The sequence below is a fragment of the Odontomachus brunneus genome, unplaced genomic scaffold (genome assembly GCF_010583005.1).
Source record: "Odontomachus brunneus isolate Ranch 3 - 2012 unplaced genomic scaffold, Obru_v1 Obru_scaffold_036, whole genome shotgun sequence".
NCBI lineage: Eukaryota > Metazoa > Arthropoda > Insecta > Hymenoptera > Formicidae > Odontomachus > Odontomachus brunneus.
In genome coordinates, this window is record NW_022639486.1 from 1184795 (window position 1) to 1204999 (window position 20205).

Consider the following 20205-nt stretch of genomic DNA (forward strand, 5'->3'; position numbering starts at 1 on the left):
CGAAACATATGCGATAGGTATTTCAACTTGTGATCTAACAATCACGACTGATATATCTCTTATTTGTTGCAGGTAATTAATTGCAATTGTTGCCCGATAATAAAGTCTGTCGGTCAATATGCACGTGATATTCGCGATAACGTCGACAGCGTGGAAACGATTATCGCTGTTTTTTGCCGAATCAGCTCTCATTGCAGGTTGAATGTTGCGTCGTCTTGCGCAAAATGTGCCGTGAGGTTGGATGTTGCATCGCTCCTCAGGATCTCTGCACCAAAGTGACGCGTGCTACTGTTGTCGTGTGAGATAAATTATGTTACTCGTAAGGCTCTCGCATTGCGAGTGACTTGTAGCACTCGTGCTTGCGCTCGCGATATAGTTATGACGATTTAATCTCCTTACGCAAGCGACCGTTTGCAGGCGATAACACGGTATCATACGCACGCGTATGAACCACGCGTCGGCTAAGTCGCCTCTAACCGCTTCCAATTCGCACGCATATGACATTACGCGACATCCGATGCCGATATCCGTCAGCGCCGGATTAAGTACTGACTCGATCATCTGCTTATCGCGGTGTGTCCTAGTTACACAATCGTTATTATAATTGACAGTATTAAAATAATTCTCTAACTTTTATGATCATGAGAAAGTTAAGGCGATTGTTTTTATTGTGGGTTACCTTAAAACGTGGAAACTCAGCACATTTTAGGAGAAATGAAGTAATTAAATATCTTGTAATTTAAATGGAAGCAGAATATATATATAGAGATAAGAAAAATATTTTTTCTCAAATATAATGGTTACAATATAAATACGTGATATAATATGAGAGAGATTATTGTAATGTAATATATGATAATTATAATATAATATAAATAGAAAGAAAACAATTTGATTGAATTCATCAAATCGCTGATGAAATATGAACGTACCAGAAATTTCAGAGGTTAAGATTACCAGAGTTTTGTTCAAGTGAACAAGTTGTCAGCACAAACTTGGTTAATTCAACCAAATGTTTTTTTTTTCGTGTAATATAGTACAATATTCTAGATAGCACAGAGAATTCAAAAAGAACTTAGTCATATATCACCAATTCTGAGTTCATTTTTAGATGCAAAAAGAATTCTTTTCACTGAATTAAACTTTGAAATATTCTTTTTGCATCTGAAAATGAACTCAGAATTAATGACATACGAATTCTTTTGGAATTCTCTGTGCTATCTAAGTATAATAAATTGTTTTTTCAAAGTTTACTCTCTCTGTTCAACAATATTATGTGTCTTCCAAATGCTTTCAATCATTCCTTTTAGCATGGTACGTTTAAATACGTGGCTAAGCGCCTGCTGTATTGAGGCGTCAATAAAAATTAATGAAATGACGGCACGCACGACGATAATTCAGTCTCAAGGCTGCGTGCAATACTCCAAATAAGCTCGAAAATGCACAAAAGGAAACAGCTTTCAACAGCTTTATTAAATATGCTCTATTTAACATGCTAATAAAAATATTGGACAATTAATACCATTCGCGTAAACCGCGAAATTCGTGCACGCATTATTATGTTCGTAATTACATTAGGCTCTGTATTGTTATCGTTGACATTATTTGCTTATGATTTCGTGCAATATCATCTATTATAAGAGATACTGAAAGATACGCCATATCCACTTTAGCTTTGATAAAATTCACTAATGATTGTTGTCATTTTTGCGTTTTAAAAAAGTGTACCACCGTCTAATCAGCTCGTATTATTGTATATATGTGTGTCTCAGAATAAAAATAAGTTTTCCCAAATATATAGAAAATTTACTTTTGCTCTTGTATATATAATTTCATTAATTCTTTTAATTAACATTAAATACATATCGCATAAATCTTGTTTAAATCGTTCAAATCAGAAGATATTAATTACAGTATATTATTTATATATAGGACTCAGTTGATTTTAGAGCGAAATTTTTTCTTTCATGACTTTATTTTAATCATTCAACCGTTTCATAAAACGTTTTTATAAAACTTGCGAGTGCTAATTACAATTTGTACAGCGCAGCGATTAATTGACGTTGAAAAACTCGAGGGTCGACAGAAACTTAATATGTCAAATTATTAATCATGAAAAATATCTTTATTGATTGAATCAATATACACTCTCGCGCCATAGTATTCCAATGATCCCTAATTAACCGTCCATTCTAACCGGGCTAATGAGGCGCGAGACAAGCAGTTGTTTCGGATTAACTAACCCACGTATGTGATGCAATATGATCCCATAATGTAATACGAATTTTATTTGATAGTGATAAATCATGTACAAGAAGCGTCACTATAATTAACACGACTAATTATCCTGAAACGACAAGAGAGGACTTTGCACCTCGTGGAGTATATCTCTTATTTTCCGAATTGTAAACTCATTACACTGTTGCTTATATTTTTACAGTAATTTCATATCGTCTTTATCATTATGATAATACATCTCTTATTCTACTTGTTGTAACTGAATTATACGTCCTCCATGTCCCCTTGCCTTTCTCTAGAGAAAGCAGCTTCCGAAACACAATAATAAATTGTATTCTTTTCCTCGTGTAGCCATTGGCGTCATAATAACTTTTTATCCGATTAAATATATTATGCCGAATCGCAATCCGCCAGGTGGCCGTCTCTCGATTGCCTTTTTACGTAATCACCTACTTTATCAGTCTCGATATAGGATAGAAACGGTGAATGTGTATTCGATATTCGCGAACATCACCTTGCGTCGATACGACGGATCATCGCGCGACGCGAATGGTCCCCGGAGTGGAGAACATAACCGGGTGCAGTAGATAAAATCCTTGCGTCGGCCACAGTCAGTCAATAACTGGTCCCCGGATAGCTCGCAATCGTGACCACATCGTCCAAGCACATCCCGCGCCGCGAACTGAGAAGCTTGCGAGCGTCCCGCGCGAAAAATATTCTCGCGCGCTCGTTCGATGAGGATATTTGATCGTGTGGCGGAGGCTCGATCATACTCACGAGACGCCTTGTATCCACCGCGAGATCCCTCGAATCGCACAGCCGGTATTTAAACAGGCACTTCCGAGACTTGGAGGTGTTTGACGAGAAAGAAAAAGAAACAATCAGGAAACGACAGTTGCAACGCTCGGAATTTTCCGATCCTACCGTACATCTGGATGTTTGTGCTTCGTTCGAATCGCAGAGAGGGAGAGAGAGAGAAGGAGGAGAGGAGAAATCGCTCAGACGCAGAGATTACAAACGTTCACAGCTGATATTTGAAAAAAATACGAGACCTCGCGTGAGTGTGGAATCATCGAGAGAATTGTTCGAACAGTCGGTTCAGAGAATCGAGCAAATGACGGCATTTATTTATTGTGATATGCGTGGCGATATTGTGTCTTAAAAAAGAAAACGAAAAATAGCAGAAAGAGAGGCAAGTCTTATGAAAGGCTGCGTTAGTAGTAGCACGAAGTAGTCAGTTAATTACACTCTGTGCAACTAGACGCTTTTGTGTCATTTAAACAGCCGGAGTAGCGCGCGGTTAATGAATGTGACTTAAGGTATCCGTGACGCGACAGCGAATTCATCGTCGATTATATAAACCGTTTGTAAGCGATAATACAAAGAATCGAAGGCTAGATATGACAGAGAATATTAATAATTATTAACGATATTAGCGAGTGGAAGTTCGAATTGAAATAAGACAGAAACAGAGCGATACTCGCGAGAGATTAAAATTATCGATACCTCTTCGAAACTGTCTGTTTTACGCTCAAGTAAATTACATGATAAAAGTGCGACGTTTATTGCGAATTAATATCACACGTATTATTCGATCGACGTGATTAATAGTCGGATTCGTAAGCACGGGAACACAAAGAAGTCATCATGAAGAACAACAGTGTGGACGCGGTAAATAACCCGAACATCAGTATTAATACATCGACATGTGTGGAAGTCAAGGTATGTACTTGTATCTTCGATAAAAAGGATGCTCTCCAGATTTCCCAATATTTCCCGAGAGTGATGAAACGAATGGTTCTCGGAATTTTTTTTATCGAGTTGCTCGTTTGTATTCATGGATTAATTGCGAAATTTTACACCCCTGTTATTGTGCGGATGCTTGAGTACGGTAATTGTATGCTCCAATTATCATTCTCTCTCATGAGATGAATTTTCGAAATTAATTTTGGGAGGTCGTTGACAGTTTCACCGAGTGTAATGATAAGGATTCGGAAGTTTACTTATTTTCTTGATATCGTAAATATGCAAGAGGCCGTGCTGAGAGGGGCACTATCGGAAGATATAGAGGTCATGATCACGAGAAACTCTGATACGCTTTGCGATTAAGTATACTCGTTCTGTCACGCCAAGAAAATATTGAATTTCGTATTTGACATCGTATTGAAAATCCTACACAATCTATTATTTTCATCCTTCCGTATGTGATTCATTCCTCTCGATTATTATGAAATAGTAAAGTAGCAAAACACAACAAATCTGACATGGTTTAATTCAAGTCCTATCTTAAATGTTTGATAGTTTTTATAAATGATACGTAATAAGTTACATAATAAGTTTTTATAAATGTTACGTAAAAGTGTGTATATGTAAAAAGTATAAGCAAATAAAATAAAAAAAGTAAAATCTCTTTTAATTTTCTTTGTTTTGCAGGAAGAACCCGATGCCAACGAAAGAAAGAGGCGAGAACGGAAAGGAGTAATTTATCAAGTATGTTGAAAATTCTTTACCTTTTTATACAAACATAAACGGCAGCGTGTGGCGTGAAATATATTCCTTAACAAAAGTCCAATCGGATCTTAAAAGATCTTCTCATCATTCTCGGATCTTAAAAGATCTTCTCATCATTCTCATGAATGACGACATCATTTGGTACTTATTCAAAGCGGATAGAGATCACCTGTGTAGGAATAGCGAGGACATTTTATCACGGGACGTCATTACCGGAACCTTTGCCCCGTCGGTTTACATCGAAAGCAAACGCTTCACAGATATTAATTATTTAACATGATTTTTTTGCTTCACATTAATTGTCGTTTTTTCTCCGGTTGCGCACAGGAAAAAAGATGTGCACAATAGAAAATATAAACGTTATGCGCTGCTTAAGAGATCGTGTATACAGATTACATATTAATTATGCAGTAATTATCATACGACTGTTGTATATGAAATTTCACAAGATATATCGCAATATGTAGAACTTTGAGATATGGATGCCATTACGGCGGTGACACAGCCCGTTTCTCACTCACCGTTTCCTCTTTGCACTCATCTCGAATGCATCTTATGTACGTGAAGTTAAAAAACGGGCGAAAACAAGATGAAATATGACTTTAATTACAAAATAAAACCAAGAGTTATAGTAGTCGCAATCTCATAGCAAACTTAACTATTAATAATAAAATATGTAGATCGTTGCAGAAACACATATGCGCGTCAGATAACACTTTTATGATTGATCATTAATCGAGAGGGATAAGTCCGTAAAAATGTCGTCGCGTTGACCTTGCAGCGATCGAAGATTAGAAGATGAGGGTACGCGAGTGCCACGCCCTATGAAAATACAAAATTCTCGCCTTCGTTGGCAAAAAAGAAGGAAAAATAAGTCAAGTATTACCACACCCGTTCCGATTCTAATCTATCGTGGCGTTGATTTGCATCCACGTTTCAATAGCGCTAGTCAGCTAGTCAGCGTTAATTGCCATTCTTCGCTTTACGCGAAACAACGCTATTCTTGAAATACGCAGGTTTACATTATCTCTGCCGTGGAATTTCTCCGACATACAAATGTTGAGACAAGACCGTAATTAGAGTTAATGCGCGCCAGTACAGAAGATACGATAAATATACGTGTCATTGTGATTATTCGCGCGACGGGTCGCTCAACGATAAATTCCTCGCGGGAGTTATCGCTCCGCATAAAAAGAACACAAAATCCGAAGATCCAAAGTGACGATAAGATACAGTCTATCCATTCGCGCCATTAATTCGGGGTGCGCGCACCGTCGATATATCTCCGAAAAACTAGATACGCAGCGTCGTGAATTATTATTGTTGCGTGTGGCTCGCACGATCAATCAGCTAAACGCCGCGACTTCATGGGCGAGTCTTCAAGACATTATTTAATTGCCGGCCATCCTATCTGCCGTCCGCGCAGTCGTTCGTTCGTTAAACCGGTTCTAATATTACTAGCATGCATAATAGCCGCTGCAGGGGAACTGCGCGATAACAGAGTTGTTTAGGCAAAAACTCGATGTACTTTTCGTTAACCTTAGCCTCCGGTGGCGAAACATCTGTGACGCTCCGCTCCGTAACTGTTTGCCGTCGCTCTTGACGGCAAAACCGACGACTTTTAATTATTGATCCTATCCCTCGCGTGTCACACCTCGCAAGAGCAAATAAGTGACGCACGAAGTCTTTCGCTGAAACATCTGCTGAATTTTTAATACAAATTTTTCGCTCCTCAATGCGACACTTTTCTCGATATTATCGCTGATCATTTTCTTGAATCGCGCATCTTGCAGGTGCTGATGGGTTTATGCGCCAATGTTTCGATAATAGGACCAGCGATGGGTTTCGGTTTCAGCGCCGTGACACTAGGCCCGCTAACCTCGCCAACCGGTGACATGCAACTCGACGTTGATCAAGCGAACTGGATTGGTTAGTGTCACAAAAATTACTCCCCCGATCCTAGTCGTTTCTTCTGCTCGGAATCCACATTGCTCGATTATTGCTTGCAAGAATTTATCTTAAATTATTGCGTGAATCAAAAAGTTAAGTGCGATTTTCAATTGATAGCGTCACATGCACGTAATACAGACAAGTATTGATAATGTCCAAGTATTAGAAGTTTGCAATAGCTTATCGGTGATGTTGTTACCTTAAGAGAGTCACTGCGCAAACATTGAAATCTGACTCAATTACCTGAAAGTGATAGATAGCAATGGATAACAAAGGCAAATATTTTGATAAAATTTTTTATGGAATATCCTGTGTCATTATTAACAAAAGAACTATGACTGAAAACCAATAAAAACTCGTGTACAAGATAAAGGAAATAAGCGACACAGTGGCGATTGTTTGCTTGGTAAATTATTTTTTTTATGTTGAATACACTAAAATTAAATTTCTCAAACTTCTTAATCAAACTTTTTGGTTGACTCAAGATTAATATTAGTAAAAATTATTTCTCACCTACTACGTAGCGACCGCAGCGGCGCTGGGTACGCCCGTCGGCTGCTTACTCACAAGCGTCACGATGAGACGAGGGAGAAGAGTCAGCTTGCTCGTGACGGCGCTGCTCTCGATGGCGGGTTGGATCACGATCTACCTGTCAATTAATTACGAGCAAATCTTGGTAGGCAGAGTGATCTCCGGAGTGGCCACCGGTATGGCCTCGGTGCCGGCAACGGTGTACGTGGCGGAAATAGCGGGTCCGAAGTTGCGGAGCACGATGGTCACATGGACCAGTATCTCGATCGCCTTAGGTGTCCTCATCGTTTACATCTTCGGGTATGTTTTCAAGGTGAGTATTCGCGCGACACGGTCCAGATACGTTCTGTTAGCGGTAGTAAAGATATCGCCGGCAGAGCTAAATTTATTCGAGTTGCAACATTTCATTCAACAAGTGACTCGAAGTGTCTCACCTGACTGAAAGTTATGTCGGCTATTTTGTCACCGTCGCGCTTTGCTCGAGACATCGATCGACTTGCTCGAGCCTGCTAAAAGTGGTCGCCATAAATTACGTTGAACGCAAAATTCTTGCGTTTCACCAGCACACGCCCGACACAAAGTACAAACGACAGTGAATAATTCATCCGGTCTCTTTATCTTTCTGTCAAAGGACAACTGGCGAATGGTGTCTTTAATGTGCACACTGTTCCCACTGCTGTCGATCGCCCTCACTTTGCTGGTGACACCTGAGTCTCCATTGTGGCTGCGGGACCAGAATCGTACGAATGAGGCGTTGGAGATCCTCAAGAAGTTCCGCGGCGTGCCGAAGGACGACGCGCCGCCACCCGAGGTCCTTTACGAGTTGAAACCACGACCGCAGAAGAAGAAGCAGAACCTGTTCAAACATCTAATGAAGAGGAACGCCATGATGCCGTTTGCCATCATGCTCAGCTACTTCTTTTTCCAGCAATTCTCCGGGATTTTCGTTGTCATATATTACGCCGTCGACATCATCGCGAGCTCAGGGGTCCAGCTGGATCCTTACCTCGGCGCCGTCCTGATCGGCATAACTCGTTTCATCGGCAGTCTCCTGGTGGCCAGTGTATCCAGGAAATACGGCCGGCGGATCCCGTCGATCTTCTCTGGCATTGGTATGGGGATCTTCATGGGCGGATTGTCGCTCTACCTCTTTCTTGAAAACAAAGGATACGTCATCGCGGACAGTGGAGTGATCCCGACGGTGTGTGTGCTCATGTACATATTCACGAGTACATTGGGGTACCTGGTGATCCCCTTCGCCATGGTGGGCGAAGTGTTCCCGGCCAAGGTCAAGGACATATTGTCCGGCCTGACGACTTCTATCGCCTACGTCTTCAGTTCGGTTACCGTTAAGACGTACCCGAATATGTTGGAGTCGATGGGCAAGGATGGTGTGTTTCTCTTCTTCGCAGTGATATCCTTCATCGGCGTTGTGTTCGTCACAATGTACTTGCCTGAGACAAAGGGAAAGACCCTGCACGAAATCGAGGACATGTTCTCGAAGAAGAAGAATACCTTCGAGTTGCAGCCGACGGAGACGGTGGTAGGCCCAAAGGACACCTCTGTCGGCCTGTTAGTAAACTAAAAATATTTATTGCATATAATTACAAGGAGCAGCAATAAAAATAATAACGTTGAGGATTCGGAAGAAGAGCTCGGCGCGCGCGACTGCGTAAATATTGCACGACCAATGGAAGAAATAACACGAATAAGACGCCGCTGTGATACTTCTATGTGCGGTTTCAAAAGTCAAATCTTTTTTTTTTTACATGTACATTATTTTAAGGCGTAGAAAAAGAAGTTGAAATGCGGAAATGTTTGCATATCGTTAGCAAAGAGAACTAGTTACATGATGTAATTGTAAGAACAAGGTTGTCACTTAAATGGAAATTCCGCTATCTAAAGGTGTACGCCTCTACCTACCTACTTTCATTTGTGAGAAGCGATAACGCAAATGGTGCCATTTATTGATACTTAATTTGATATGTAAAATATGTATGTGAATTATGATAAGATTAGATATTCTCTAGTCTGACAAACACAAGAGAGAAAGAGTGTGTGTGTGTGTGAGAGAGCGATTCGTAATCTCAGAAATGACATTTCGAGCGGCATACATGTATTATTATTATTATTATTGTTACTATTATATATTGATATTTCGTGATTTAACGCACTTGCCGGTCAATAGCGTAAGTGCAGATAGATGTCTGATTTAAAGCTCCAATTTTTCGATAACATCATATTGCGGAAAATACTCTCCCGTCATACAGGAAGGCAGATTAAAATCTTACGATAGTATCGCTTAAAATCTAGATGAATCGAATTTTATACGCCAACCTACTTCGAATGATAACGCGCGAGACATATTCGATAACGCGAATATAATTAATAAAATTATGTCATTAATGAAATTATATTGTCATCACGGAGTGAGAAACGCCGCGTTGAACGTTCGGAGAATCGCACTCAAACGGAAGTCCTTATCTGAATACCAAAGGTTGTTAGGATGCTTAATTAAACAAGTAAATATCTTGTTTGTGCTTGCAACGCGCCTTTCGCGAATTCACGCGGATTTACGCGGATCAAACTTGACTATTCTTCGAGAAAAATCGCTGAATGGCGATCACGATTAAGAACTAATCGATAATAACAAAGATACGCGTTTATATGAGCGACTGTCACTGATACGTAATATTATCTATACAAGGTTAGAGAGTGCTCTAATACTTGCGATAATAAATACCCGGGAGTTGTGGATGGTCATCCTCTAATAGCCTATCGTTACGAACACAATCATTTCTTTTTGTATGATGTATTTTTTTGCATTGCGAAATCGAGAGCGACAGTGACCAGGAATGTTTTCGAGCGATAAACTGTAAGATACGAATAAAGAATTAATTAATTTATAATCTATAATTTATGATCTATTTACGACGTGTACCGAGAAGGTAGACTTATAACGACAATAATAAAAGCATATATATGCGCATTTCATATTTTATTCTCTTATTTTAACATTAAAATCTTAAATAATAAATTAACAAATGACGTAACAATCACGATAATTAAATAACAAACACAATGTACAGTTTACGAGTGTGAAAGCGCGGCTGGTGAAGGGGGGAGAAGGAGGAGATATGAGCGGGCGGAATTCGGTGGAGAAACGAGGCGACATAGAACATGGGCGATTATCATAACTGTGCTGACGATAATGACGGTAATAATAATATAAGCGATAATAATAATGATAATAATAAACGCGATTAGAGTTACAAATAATATAGAGTAATTGTAATATAATAATAATAATAATTTTTATATTAACGCGATGTAAACAGAGAAAGAGAGAGACAGAGAAAGAGATAGAGAGAGACGCTGGATAATTGAAATAAATATTATTACGTGCGAGGTGGTACGTCGAGAGAAATATTTATCTTCGAGGATCAACTTTTCATTCGAAATCGTTGAGAAATGATTTCAAAAACGATGTCTCCTCTATGTTACTTTCTCTCGAGTCTCCTCTCGAGTATCATTCGAGTAAGGTTTCTCTTTGCCCTTTGTTAATAGCCGTTTCTCCTCCCTTGCTCCCAGAATTGCATCGCACCACCTCGCGTTATGAGACGCTCAGAGACGATATATGACGAAAATGACGAGGTACGTGCGCGATAATTTAATAACACTAACAAACGCTCTGTGTGAAAAACAAAAAAGGAGAAGAAACAAGAACGCGATGTCGTTCGTGAGAACACGAGAACTATCAACGCTTTACACGCGAATCATTCGCGTCTCTACCATAGAATTATAACGATAAAATCTTAAATCTCTCCGAGTCAAAAAGTGTTCCCGCATATGGTCTCGCTTCGAAGTTTCATGTGCGGGATCCGCGAGAAGATCTTGAAGTGTGCGATAGGCGCGCTGTGCTTGGCGATTAATTTGTACGCGTATTCCGACGAAACGAACTTTAGCTGCGACGACACACGTTTAAACTCGAAGAAGCCGTGGTCCCACTGCCGTCCTGACTGTCAGTCTTCGTCTATCTCGATTAATCCTCAAGTATCGATTCTATAAGTTGTACACGCGGATCGCTCGGATTTGACCCTTGGTATTACCATCGCAGTATCGCTATTGTTAGTGCATCAACGCGGGAGATCTCGTTTTACAGACGAGCAGTCGCCAGACGATAGTGACCGCCAGACGAGGCGCGTGACGATTATTCTAAAACAACCCACGCGCTCGCAGTCGAGGCTCAATGATCACCGATCTCTGCAGATTCAGCGAGCATTCCGTGAATGGTCGCCACACGATCACTCATTGCTGTGATTCTTCATCGATCACACGTATGAAACGTTGAAATGACCTCGATAAATTCGAAGAAAATTAAAATCTGCAACACTACACTAAGGATACCCCAAAACACTAAACAAACGATAAAAGCAATTAAAACAATTGTTACGTTAAATTGAATCATACGACGTATATGTAAATTCAGACTAAAATAGATGCGGTTAACGAAAGGTGTGTGACACGTGGAGCTTCGAGTTCGAGATTCGTGTTTCAAGCAACTCGGGACGTATGAGACTCGTCTGCGCGCATACGTTTCCGTACCTAGGGCTCACGCCGAAGAACGATCGAATTAGCTAGCTTAACGATCTAGTAATGTCAGTAAAGCTCTGTTGGCGCCGGAGATTGGATACTTGCCACCTGTATACAGTTCTTTCTAATGTCAGTAAAGCTTCCTTGGGTTCGAAGAGCCTCTTCTTAGCTGCTAGTTGTCCGCTGCGCGTCGCGTCGGCGAAACGGAGGCTCTGTGCGACGCGCAAGACTATTGTTCGTCGTTCGATTAACATCGGATGCCGATTTAATCGATCGATGTGATCGAGCTGCATATCCTCGGGTTCCAAGACCCAGTTCAGTTCGTCTCTACGATCGCTGATGTCCTTCGTTGTTGATGAAGTCTCCAAAGCGGTCGAATCGGACGTCGAGTGTGGCGGAGCCTTCGTCAATGGGACAAAGTCGTGTCTACGACATCGATGATCCGACCGGATCCACCTTCCTCCGGATTCACGATTCCTCTATCCTACCGACTCTCGAAGCGAAAGTCGAAGGTGCTCTCAGGTAGCGCGAGATTGCCGATGGGCACCTTATATTTTTCTTTCTCCACCGGCAATATGTTGAAGTTCTTCAGTAGGGTGGCTATCGTTGAGAAGCTGATGTATTGAACCATCTTATAGCCCATGCAAGATCTCCGACCGCCGCCGAACGGCAAGAAATGCTCTGGCTTCTGGAGTCTGCCGTTCTGCACGAATCTCTGCGGCATGAACTCTTTGGGGGAGGTCCACAGCTCATCCGACATGTTCAAGTCATAATTGTTCAAGAAGATAAACGTGTCTTTTTCAATTTTGTAGCCTGGAATGAAAGATCAGTTCATGTGAAATCAGCGAGGTGCTCTTATAATATTGTTTAAAATTAACAAATTTTATCGACTCGTGGATATAAAGCCAAGATCTGCAGATTGCATTTTTCACTTTGCAAAACTCCAAAAACCGAATCGATTGACATGACGAAAACTACATGTCACTCGCGAAACGAGAAATTCCGATGCACATTGCAGAGAAAGAAAGAGAGAGAAAACGAGAGAGATCCACTCACCAGCTATGGAACTGTCCTGATTGGCGACGTGCGGCACGATCGGGCTCGCGATCAGCCTGATCGCCTCGAGAATAATGGCTTCCGTGTACGGCATGTTTCCCCTGTTCTCCAGGCCGACGAACCTTCCCGAAGTTTCGACCCGATCGATTTCCTCCTGTGCCATTTTCTGCACTTGCGGTCGAGTGACCAAGTAACCCAAAATCTTGACGAGCAAGTTACCAACTGCTGAATGACCGCCGATGATGTCCTCCAAAGCGAACATCGCCACATCCCAGTTCATTTTCGGCTCGGCTTCGGTCTTCACGTGATTGATCAGGCAGTCCACGTAATCCTCCTCAGGTATCACCGACTTCCAGTCGTTCAGGCGGCTACTGATGATGTCCGTCTCCACGAATTTCCTAATCTCGTGACTCCAATTGGCCATTCTTGACATGTTTCTCGAGTGCAACGGCATGAGGAACGGCATGAAGTCGGCAGCATAGCCCTGGTTCACCTCGTAGAACACTTTGTCGAAGTTCTCGATCATCTCGCGGAAGGGGGCGTATTCCAGGCCGAAGCGCCGCGAGCAGAAGTACTTGACGAAGACGTTCGCGCACATGTGCAGGATCAACGGCTTGGCGTGCAACGCGTTGCCCGAGGTGCTGGCCAGGTGATTAACCAAGGTATCCACTTCGCCGCCGATGATGCCGTTCAGCTGGTTGTACCGCGTGGTGAAGGCGCGCGGGAAAGTGTGTGCTCGTAGCATTTCTCTTCGTGTCTTCTGTACATCCGACCAATTGCAGAATGCCAAAGCTGTAGAAATGAAGATAAAGAAATATGTTGATTAAATCGCTATTCTGTTATTCTGGTGCGTGTGAACGAAAATATATGAGTATATTTTTTAAATTAGTTTATCCACAAAAGACCTATCCTCGGGAGAACCTATCTTCGTAGCATGTGTGGAATTGCAACTGATAGCTATAAATTAGTAAAGTAATTATCGACGACAATCTGAATTACTTTGAACTTTAAACTAATTGTGTTAATTAAGTTCAAACATCGTCTTTAAAGTTATTTAAATTGTCTTTAATATTATTGGCTAATTTTGTTCTTCGTCGCGACGCAATTTATAATGATTCACAACGAAAGCAGCTGACGTCGGGACGTCTTGATATCGACTCCGCGAATGTATCGCGGCTCAAATTACCGAATCGAGAAAAGGACGATCGGCACGGCGACAGCGTTAAACTTGACCTTGTTAACATTCTACCGCACGCGACGTGCTTCGAGACGTCGTCGGTTCGCAAGAGAGAAAAATTCGTCGACGCACGCACCCTTTCTGTTTTCGCACTCTATGTTCGCGCACATCTCTCGGCCTTCTTTTCTCAGCTTTACACGCGCCACGCACGCGGAAATACAATGCGGACGATACGCCATCGATCGTTGTCCAGCGAATTCGGCAGAAAAGCGATCGCCGAGCGGTCGATATGAAATCGAAGCGGCGACCACACGCGAGAGGCGACGGCAACAGGAAGTGACCCGGTTTCTCGCGGCCTGCACAGGGCGTTCGAGAACCTGAAGAGCGGCCTTCCCGCGGCGCCGTGACGACCCGGCCAACGTGAGCGGTTCGAAACGAAAGGGTTAATTATCTCTCTTGAGATGAGACTGCTTCTCTAATCATTTATCCGCGAGATACAACAATGTTCTCAGAGATAAATATGATACCACTTAAATTACTATATTAAATTTCACGATGCTGTATTGAATTTTATAATTAATTTCACAATTTATTTTCAACAGTGAGATTTTCGTAGAAGATCTTATTGTTGAAAACGAATGAAAACTAATTTGGTGGCACATTACTAGAGAAAATTTGTATCCTTGAGACAAAGAAAGAAAGAGAGAAAGAGATACTGCGCAAATGGTACAATCACCTTCATTTTATTGATCACCTTCAATTAATCATGTCGTATGACGTAAAGAATCATGGGATTGTGTAACGAATGGTATTTACTTTGCAGTAACAAGTGCAGAAACGTTCTAGAAGCGATCGTAAGTGCCGCTGCGCCGTGACGTGTGTGTGCGCGAAAATAAAATATTTCACCGTAATGGTCACGAGTGCGCGATGGAAAGGGTTAAAGCGATCGTCTTGGATCGTGAAACACGACGGCGGCGGCGGCGGCGGCGGTCGCGGCGGCAGCAATTCTGGTGGATCAGCCTTGATCCTGTTTGCCGGCTGCCGGGTGAGCCAGGAACGCGTGAAAGTGGTACCGTGACCTTTCCGCCTGCACTTGGTACCGCTTCTGTGTTGACCTTAGCACGAGTTTCGGACGCTCGCGCCGGACGGAGGAGGCGAAAGCGCACGAGGAAGGAGCGGCGAGTAAATCGCGTGCGTTGCGCGCAAGGTGTATGCGCGCGCGTTTTTCGTACGCGTGCGTTCATGTGCGTGCATGCGTGCGTGCATCCGTGCGTACGTCGCTCACGTGTTGCCCGCGCGACACGCAACAAGATCGTTAGCATGAGAAGTGAGTTTTCAGAAGCCCTGAAGACGAGGCGCTAAGCCCCTGAGCCGCGGGGTTTCGGCCGACGCGCGGATCCACACGATCGAGATATGATAAAACATAATCACACCCGGAATTTCTTTCGCTCACGCGGCTGTGCATGATCGGCAAGGCGCACTCGAACGGCTAACCGTGACCCAAAGCGCCGAGAGAGTACGGGTTTATCGCGGCGAATGTAGACCTAATTCGTAGCGGTTGCGCGAACGTAATCGGTGTCGGTTTCAACGGGCGATCTGAAAGTGTTTACTACCAATGAGTTGTTTTCATTTTAATTACTACCGTTTCATGAGAGCGCAACACGACGATCGGAGAAGGCTTTGTTTTGATAAACACACGAGGTGTTCTAGGTCGACTACTTTGATTATAGATTGTAACATTATGTATCGTTCGTTATTATGTCGCGAGTTTTCTCTCGCGAGCGACTTGAGCTCTGTCTATTAGCATTCAAAGATAATAAATTAACTGGAACATTCACGTTAATTAGAAATCTTAATAATAGAATTCGTGATACACCTATGGGTAAAAATAACAAAAAAAAATTTAGAATTTAGAGTTTGATTTAAAAGTTGTGGTAAAAATATAAAAAGTTTAAAACAGAAATAATATATAGCAGTTTTGCATTTATTGTTAATACGATGATCTTAATACGATATTATACGATTCTATCAATATTTCATTGCGAGACGTTGGCCGTACTCATGTCAATACGTAATTTTCATTGTTGAGAAATCAAATCCAGAAAGTATTACGAGATCACGACATAAAGTTATACAATGTAACGATAGTTATCAATATAAGATCACTTTCCACAATCGTAGCTAGTAAACACAACTCGCATAACCAGATTAGATAAATATCATCGATCTATTTTTGCTCTACGGTATTGCATTAATAATGAAAGTAAATCCGTTGCCTTTCCCGTTCCAAATATTTCATATATTTGTTATAAAATTCATACTTTCGTATAAAGCTTCTACGGAGTCTGTATCTACTTTTTATTTCCACCCATCGAGAAAATACTGTCACAATTTGTGGCCATTAAAACTTGAGACAACTTGTATATAGTTATATTTATTGGACAAGTAGACAATATTGAGTGTTTGCAAATTATGAGATTTTAACTAAAAATAATTCGATGGAGATTCTCGATCGATCGTGAGAAGAATTGACGAAGAGAAGAAGATAAGATATAAGAAAGCTTCTTACAATTCTCCTTGTTGCCGCAGAAGAGGAGATGATATCTGACAAAGTTCGGCCTCGAGTCGAAGTATTGGCCCTTGGCAATCAGAACTTCCTTGATGTTCTCCAGCCCGTTGACGACGACGCAAGGCACAGACCCCAACTGGAGCTTGACCACTTGACTGTTGTAAGTTTTGACGAGATCAGCGAAAACCTTGTACGGTACATCGTAGCGTCCCAAAATATGTAAGGAGCCCAAAATTGGCCACGGCTTGGGTCCGGGTGGATCCGTCAGAGTGGCCTCTTCGCCGTCGTATAATTTATTCTTCAGCGCCTTCTTCGTTCTTCTCTGGTCTATCAGGACCAAGATCAAGGCCACTAGAGTGAAGGCCAGCAGGAAGCACGTGGTGAGGCTGAGAGAGATCATCCTTCGGCACAATCACAGCTTTCTTCACTGAAGAAACGACCCTTCTTCTTCTCTTTTTTCTTCTTCTCTTCGCTCTTTTCTCTCTTTCACTTTCCTCCTCTTTCCGATGACGTTCCGGCAGATGTCCCGCGGCGCTCTTTAAAATTTCGTCGGACAGGTCCCGCTGTGAGAGCGGTTTCTTCGATTTCGGGGCGGCTGGAGATTTAAATCCCCTCTGTGAATGAATACTCTTTTAGATGGAGACACGTGAGACGGTATTCTGTATTCTTGGTGAGATGATGATTCGGCCACGGTAGGAGCCCGTTCTCTGCTGGTCACCTAACTCCAAACAGTTGTTCGCTCACTTTCCTATGAACGTTAATGAAATGACGTCGGATCTCGTCTCAAAAAAGCGACGAATGTCGGGTATATCTCCGGCGCGAACGGGTATCGATAAAACGACGTCTCGTGACCGATCGGGACGCAAGCTCCTTGTGGCCCGTCTGTGAACGGTTCGCCGATCTGGCTCGGTCTGTGGGGATAGGATGGTTGCCGGCTATCTTATATAGTCGGCGTAATGTAGTCAGCACATTTGCGTCGGCTGTGCGCCTCAACCCCATACATATGGATTCGTGTTGAGACGAAGTGGGCAGCAGGAGGAGGAAGAGAAGAAGGAGGAGGAGGAGGAGGAGGTGGTGGAGGAGGAACAGGAGGAAGAGGAGGAGGTGCAGGAAGAAGAGAAAGAGGAGGAGGAGGAGGAGGAGGAGGAGGTGGACACTCTCGTACGGGTCGCGAGAGAGTACCCCTCTGCCTCTGCTGTTGCTGCTGTCGCCTCAACGGAGACGAATTTCAAGAAAACCTGGAGAGAGACGTACTCTCACTCGCGCACGGGTCGGCAGGACTCGCGGCCCGCAGGGCAGAGGACGAAGGGCCGGTGGGAAGCGGACGCGGCGGAGGGATGATCGCGGTCTCGTCGTCGGTGTGGGGGAGAAGGGGGAAGGTGGGAGGAAGGGAAAAAGGGAGCCGCGGGCGGTGTAGCAGGGAGCAACCCGCAGGTGGTAGGGGCGGGTGGATGAGGAGAAGGTGGGGGGAGAGAAGTCGCCGGTAGGACCCAGACCGGGCAAACGAAGGGACGCTTCTTGCCCTTGACTTCTCTCCTTAAGGTGCCATCGGGTTTTCTGGCAGCGAGGAGGTGGTGTGTGCGTACGCTGGCGGCGGTGCTCACAGCCGACTCGAGCCGATGACTGCTCCGCAGCTGCGTCGGGACTCGGCATACCCGCCGCTATTATTCCGACGTACTCGAATGTACTCTCGCTGCGGGTTGGAATCGGATGGTCGATTCGGTAATTTCGCACAACTGCCGGGACGACGGCGAGGTGGTACGTGGACGGAGAACGAAGCTTCGTTTTTCACGAGCCGACAGACTGCTTGGCATGACTGCGGCGTGACGATCTTTCAGACGAGATGGGTATACGGGCGAGCGAGTCGTGCGGCAAGAAGGTGGATTATGCGTGCGAATCGGAATGCATCGGGAGAAAAATGAGGCGATCCGAGACTCTTCGTTTTCACTGTAGGAAGAAGAGGAACAGAAGGAAGAGGAAGAGGACTGAGAGGATCGCTTTTCTTGACCGATCATGCGATTCGGCTCGGTCATACAAATGATATGTTTATCGCCAGGATTGTCCTGCAAGTCACGGGACATTGCTGCCAATTATTTGTCGTTGGCAACGGAGAATTCGCGACATCTATCTCGCTCGAGGGATTATTTTGTAATCGTCGTCGATATCAAAGCGAGAAAATAAATGCAATACTACACGCATAACGGTTGCCGTTCATGGAAAGATTTACTGTTTTGTAACAGTTGTTTCGGGCGGCCAGACTTTGTTTACGTCTGGAGAAACGGTCAGACTTTTCTACTGTAGGCTCTCATCGGGAAAAATCGATCGGCCGATCTTGAATCTGAAATTCGTCTTAGCAGGATGTTGAATGGCGTTATGTAACGGTGCGACAACTATGCGAATGCGTACCGTTCGTCGAGAAGGAAGTGAAATGTACAATTCTAATGTCTTCCTTTCGTTTCATGTTAATTTAGTTTACAGTCGTAAATATAGTTTAGACGGGAAACAAACAGACTTTATCGATCCTTGAATCTCCCTTCAGAATCGTCGATGAGCTCGAGCATGTACATCCATTTACTTTCTTTTGTCGTTATATTAAATTACTAACAGTACGACCGTGTTTCAACAAGATAAGTTTGACATATGACGGAATCACATCAGAATTAAAATTTTCGTCTTGAGAACCTAATGTCCTCTTATCTCCTGTCCTATGGAAGCAAACAAGAAGGGCGCGAATTCAGTCTACGAGAGATATAGCTAAGATAATTCCTACTTGATATATTGATAGCAGACGAGAAGAAACTCACGATCTGTTTTCGCGATTATTTCGCACGAACGACATCAAAATTAAGATCAGAGTATACTCGACGAGATTCGATTCTTCTCCATCGAGCGCACGCTCCGATCTCGCGTCCAATGGCGGGGAAATATGAATCGTGTCTGCAGCTCTCAGGGGGAGAGACAGAATTTCGTTATTTGGACGAGGAAGCACACGAAAGCAGAAGTACACCTCTCGAATTCGTTCGAGAATTAATGAATAAGGCATGAGTTGTGGTGGTGCGTAAATGTCCCCTTCCCCCGTGTCCAGGTTCCCTCGCGGGCTCCGGGGGCCGCGACCGCACACCCCCCCTCCGGTCAGTGCCGCGCTTTTTTTCCCTCTCACTCGCCGCGACAGTAGGAGATTACTTCATCCGTATCGAGTGGTATTATCGAGAGTCGATTTCTGGGAAGCTAGCGGTACCGGCTTCTCTCGCCGCTACCGCCGCCGCTGTCGCCGCCGCCGCCGCCGCCGCCGCCACCACCGCCGCCGCCAGCTCGCCAAATCAACTCTAGAGACGAGGCGTATAACGGGAAAGCTCTCTTCTCCGCTCGCGAGCCACGGCCGGAAGCTTGTTCTCGCCGTCGTCGTCGTGCTCGTTCGGGCGCGTCTTCGCCGGATTTTTCATTTCGCTTTCGTACGCGATCCCTCTCGCGGCCGCCGTTTCATTAGCGCACAGGAACCTGTTCGGAGCACGCGTCGCTTCGCGCGATTTTCACGCGGCGAGCGAGATGAAGAGGACAGGACTCGCCGGCGGAGTAACCA

At 43.5% G+C, this 20205-nt stretch overlaps 2 protein-coding genes across 2 annotated transcripts; one reads left to right on the forward strand and one right to left on the reverse strand.

Moving 5' to 3' along the window:
• Positions 1-2723: 2723 nt before the first annotated feature.
• LOC116843834 (facilitated trehalose transporter Tret1-2 homolog) lies at positions 2724-10226 on the forward strand. The gene is made up of 5 exons (XM_032814647.1): positions 2724-3960; positions 4672-4728; positions 6543-6678; positions 7224-7543; positions 7862-10226. Exons 1-5 carry the CDS (start codon positions 3886-3888, stop codon positions 8813-8815), a joined length of 1542 nt encoding a protein of 513 aa, XP_032670538.1. The 5' UTR covers positions 2724-3885; the 3' UTR covers positions 8816-10226.
• On the reverse strand, positions 10212-17554 carry LOC116843835 (cytochrome P450 307a1-like). The gene is made up of 3 exons (XM_032814648.1): positions 16626-17554; positions 12880-13671; positions 10212-12636 (listed from the first exon to the last, which is right to left on the reverse strand). The coding sequence occupies exons 1-3, from the start codon at positions 17023-17025 to the stop codon at positions 12308-12310; spliced, it is 1521 nt and encodes a 506-aa protein (XP_032670539.1). The 5' UTR covers positions 17026-17554; the 3' UTR covers positions 10212-12307.
• Between the last annotated feature and the right edge of the window lie 2651 nt (positions 17555-20205).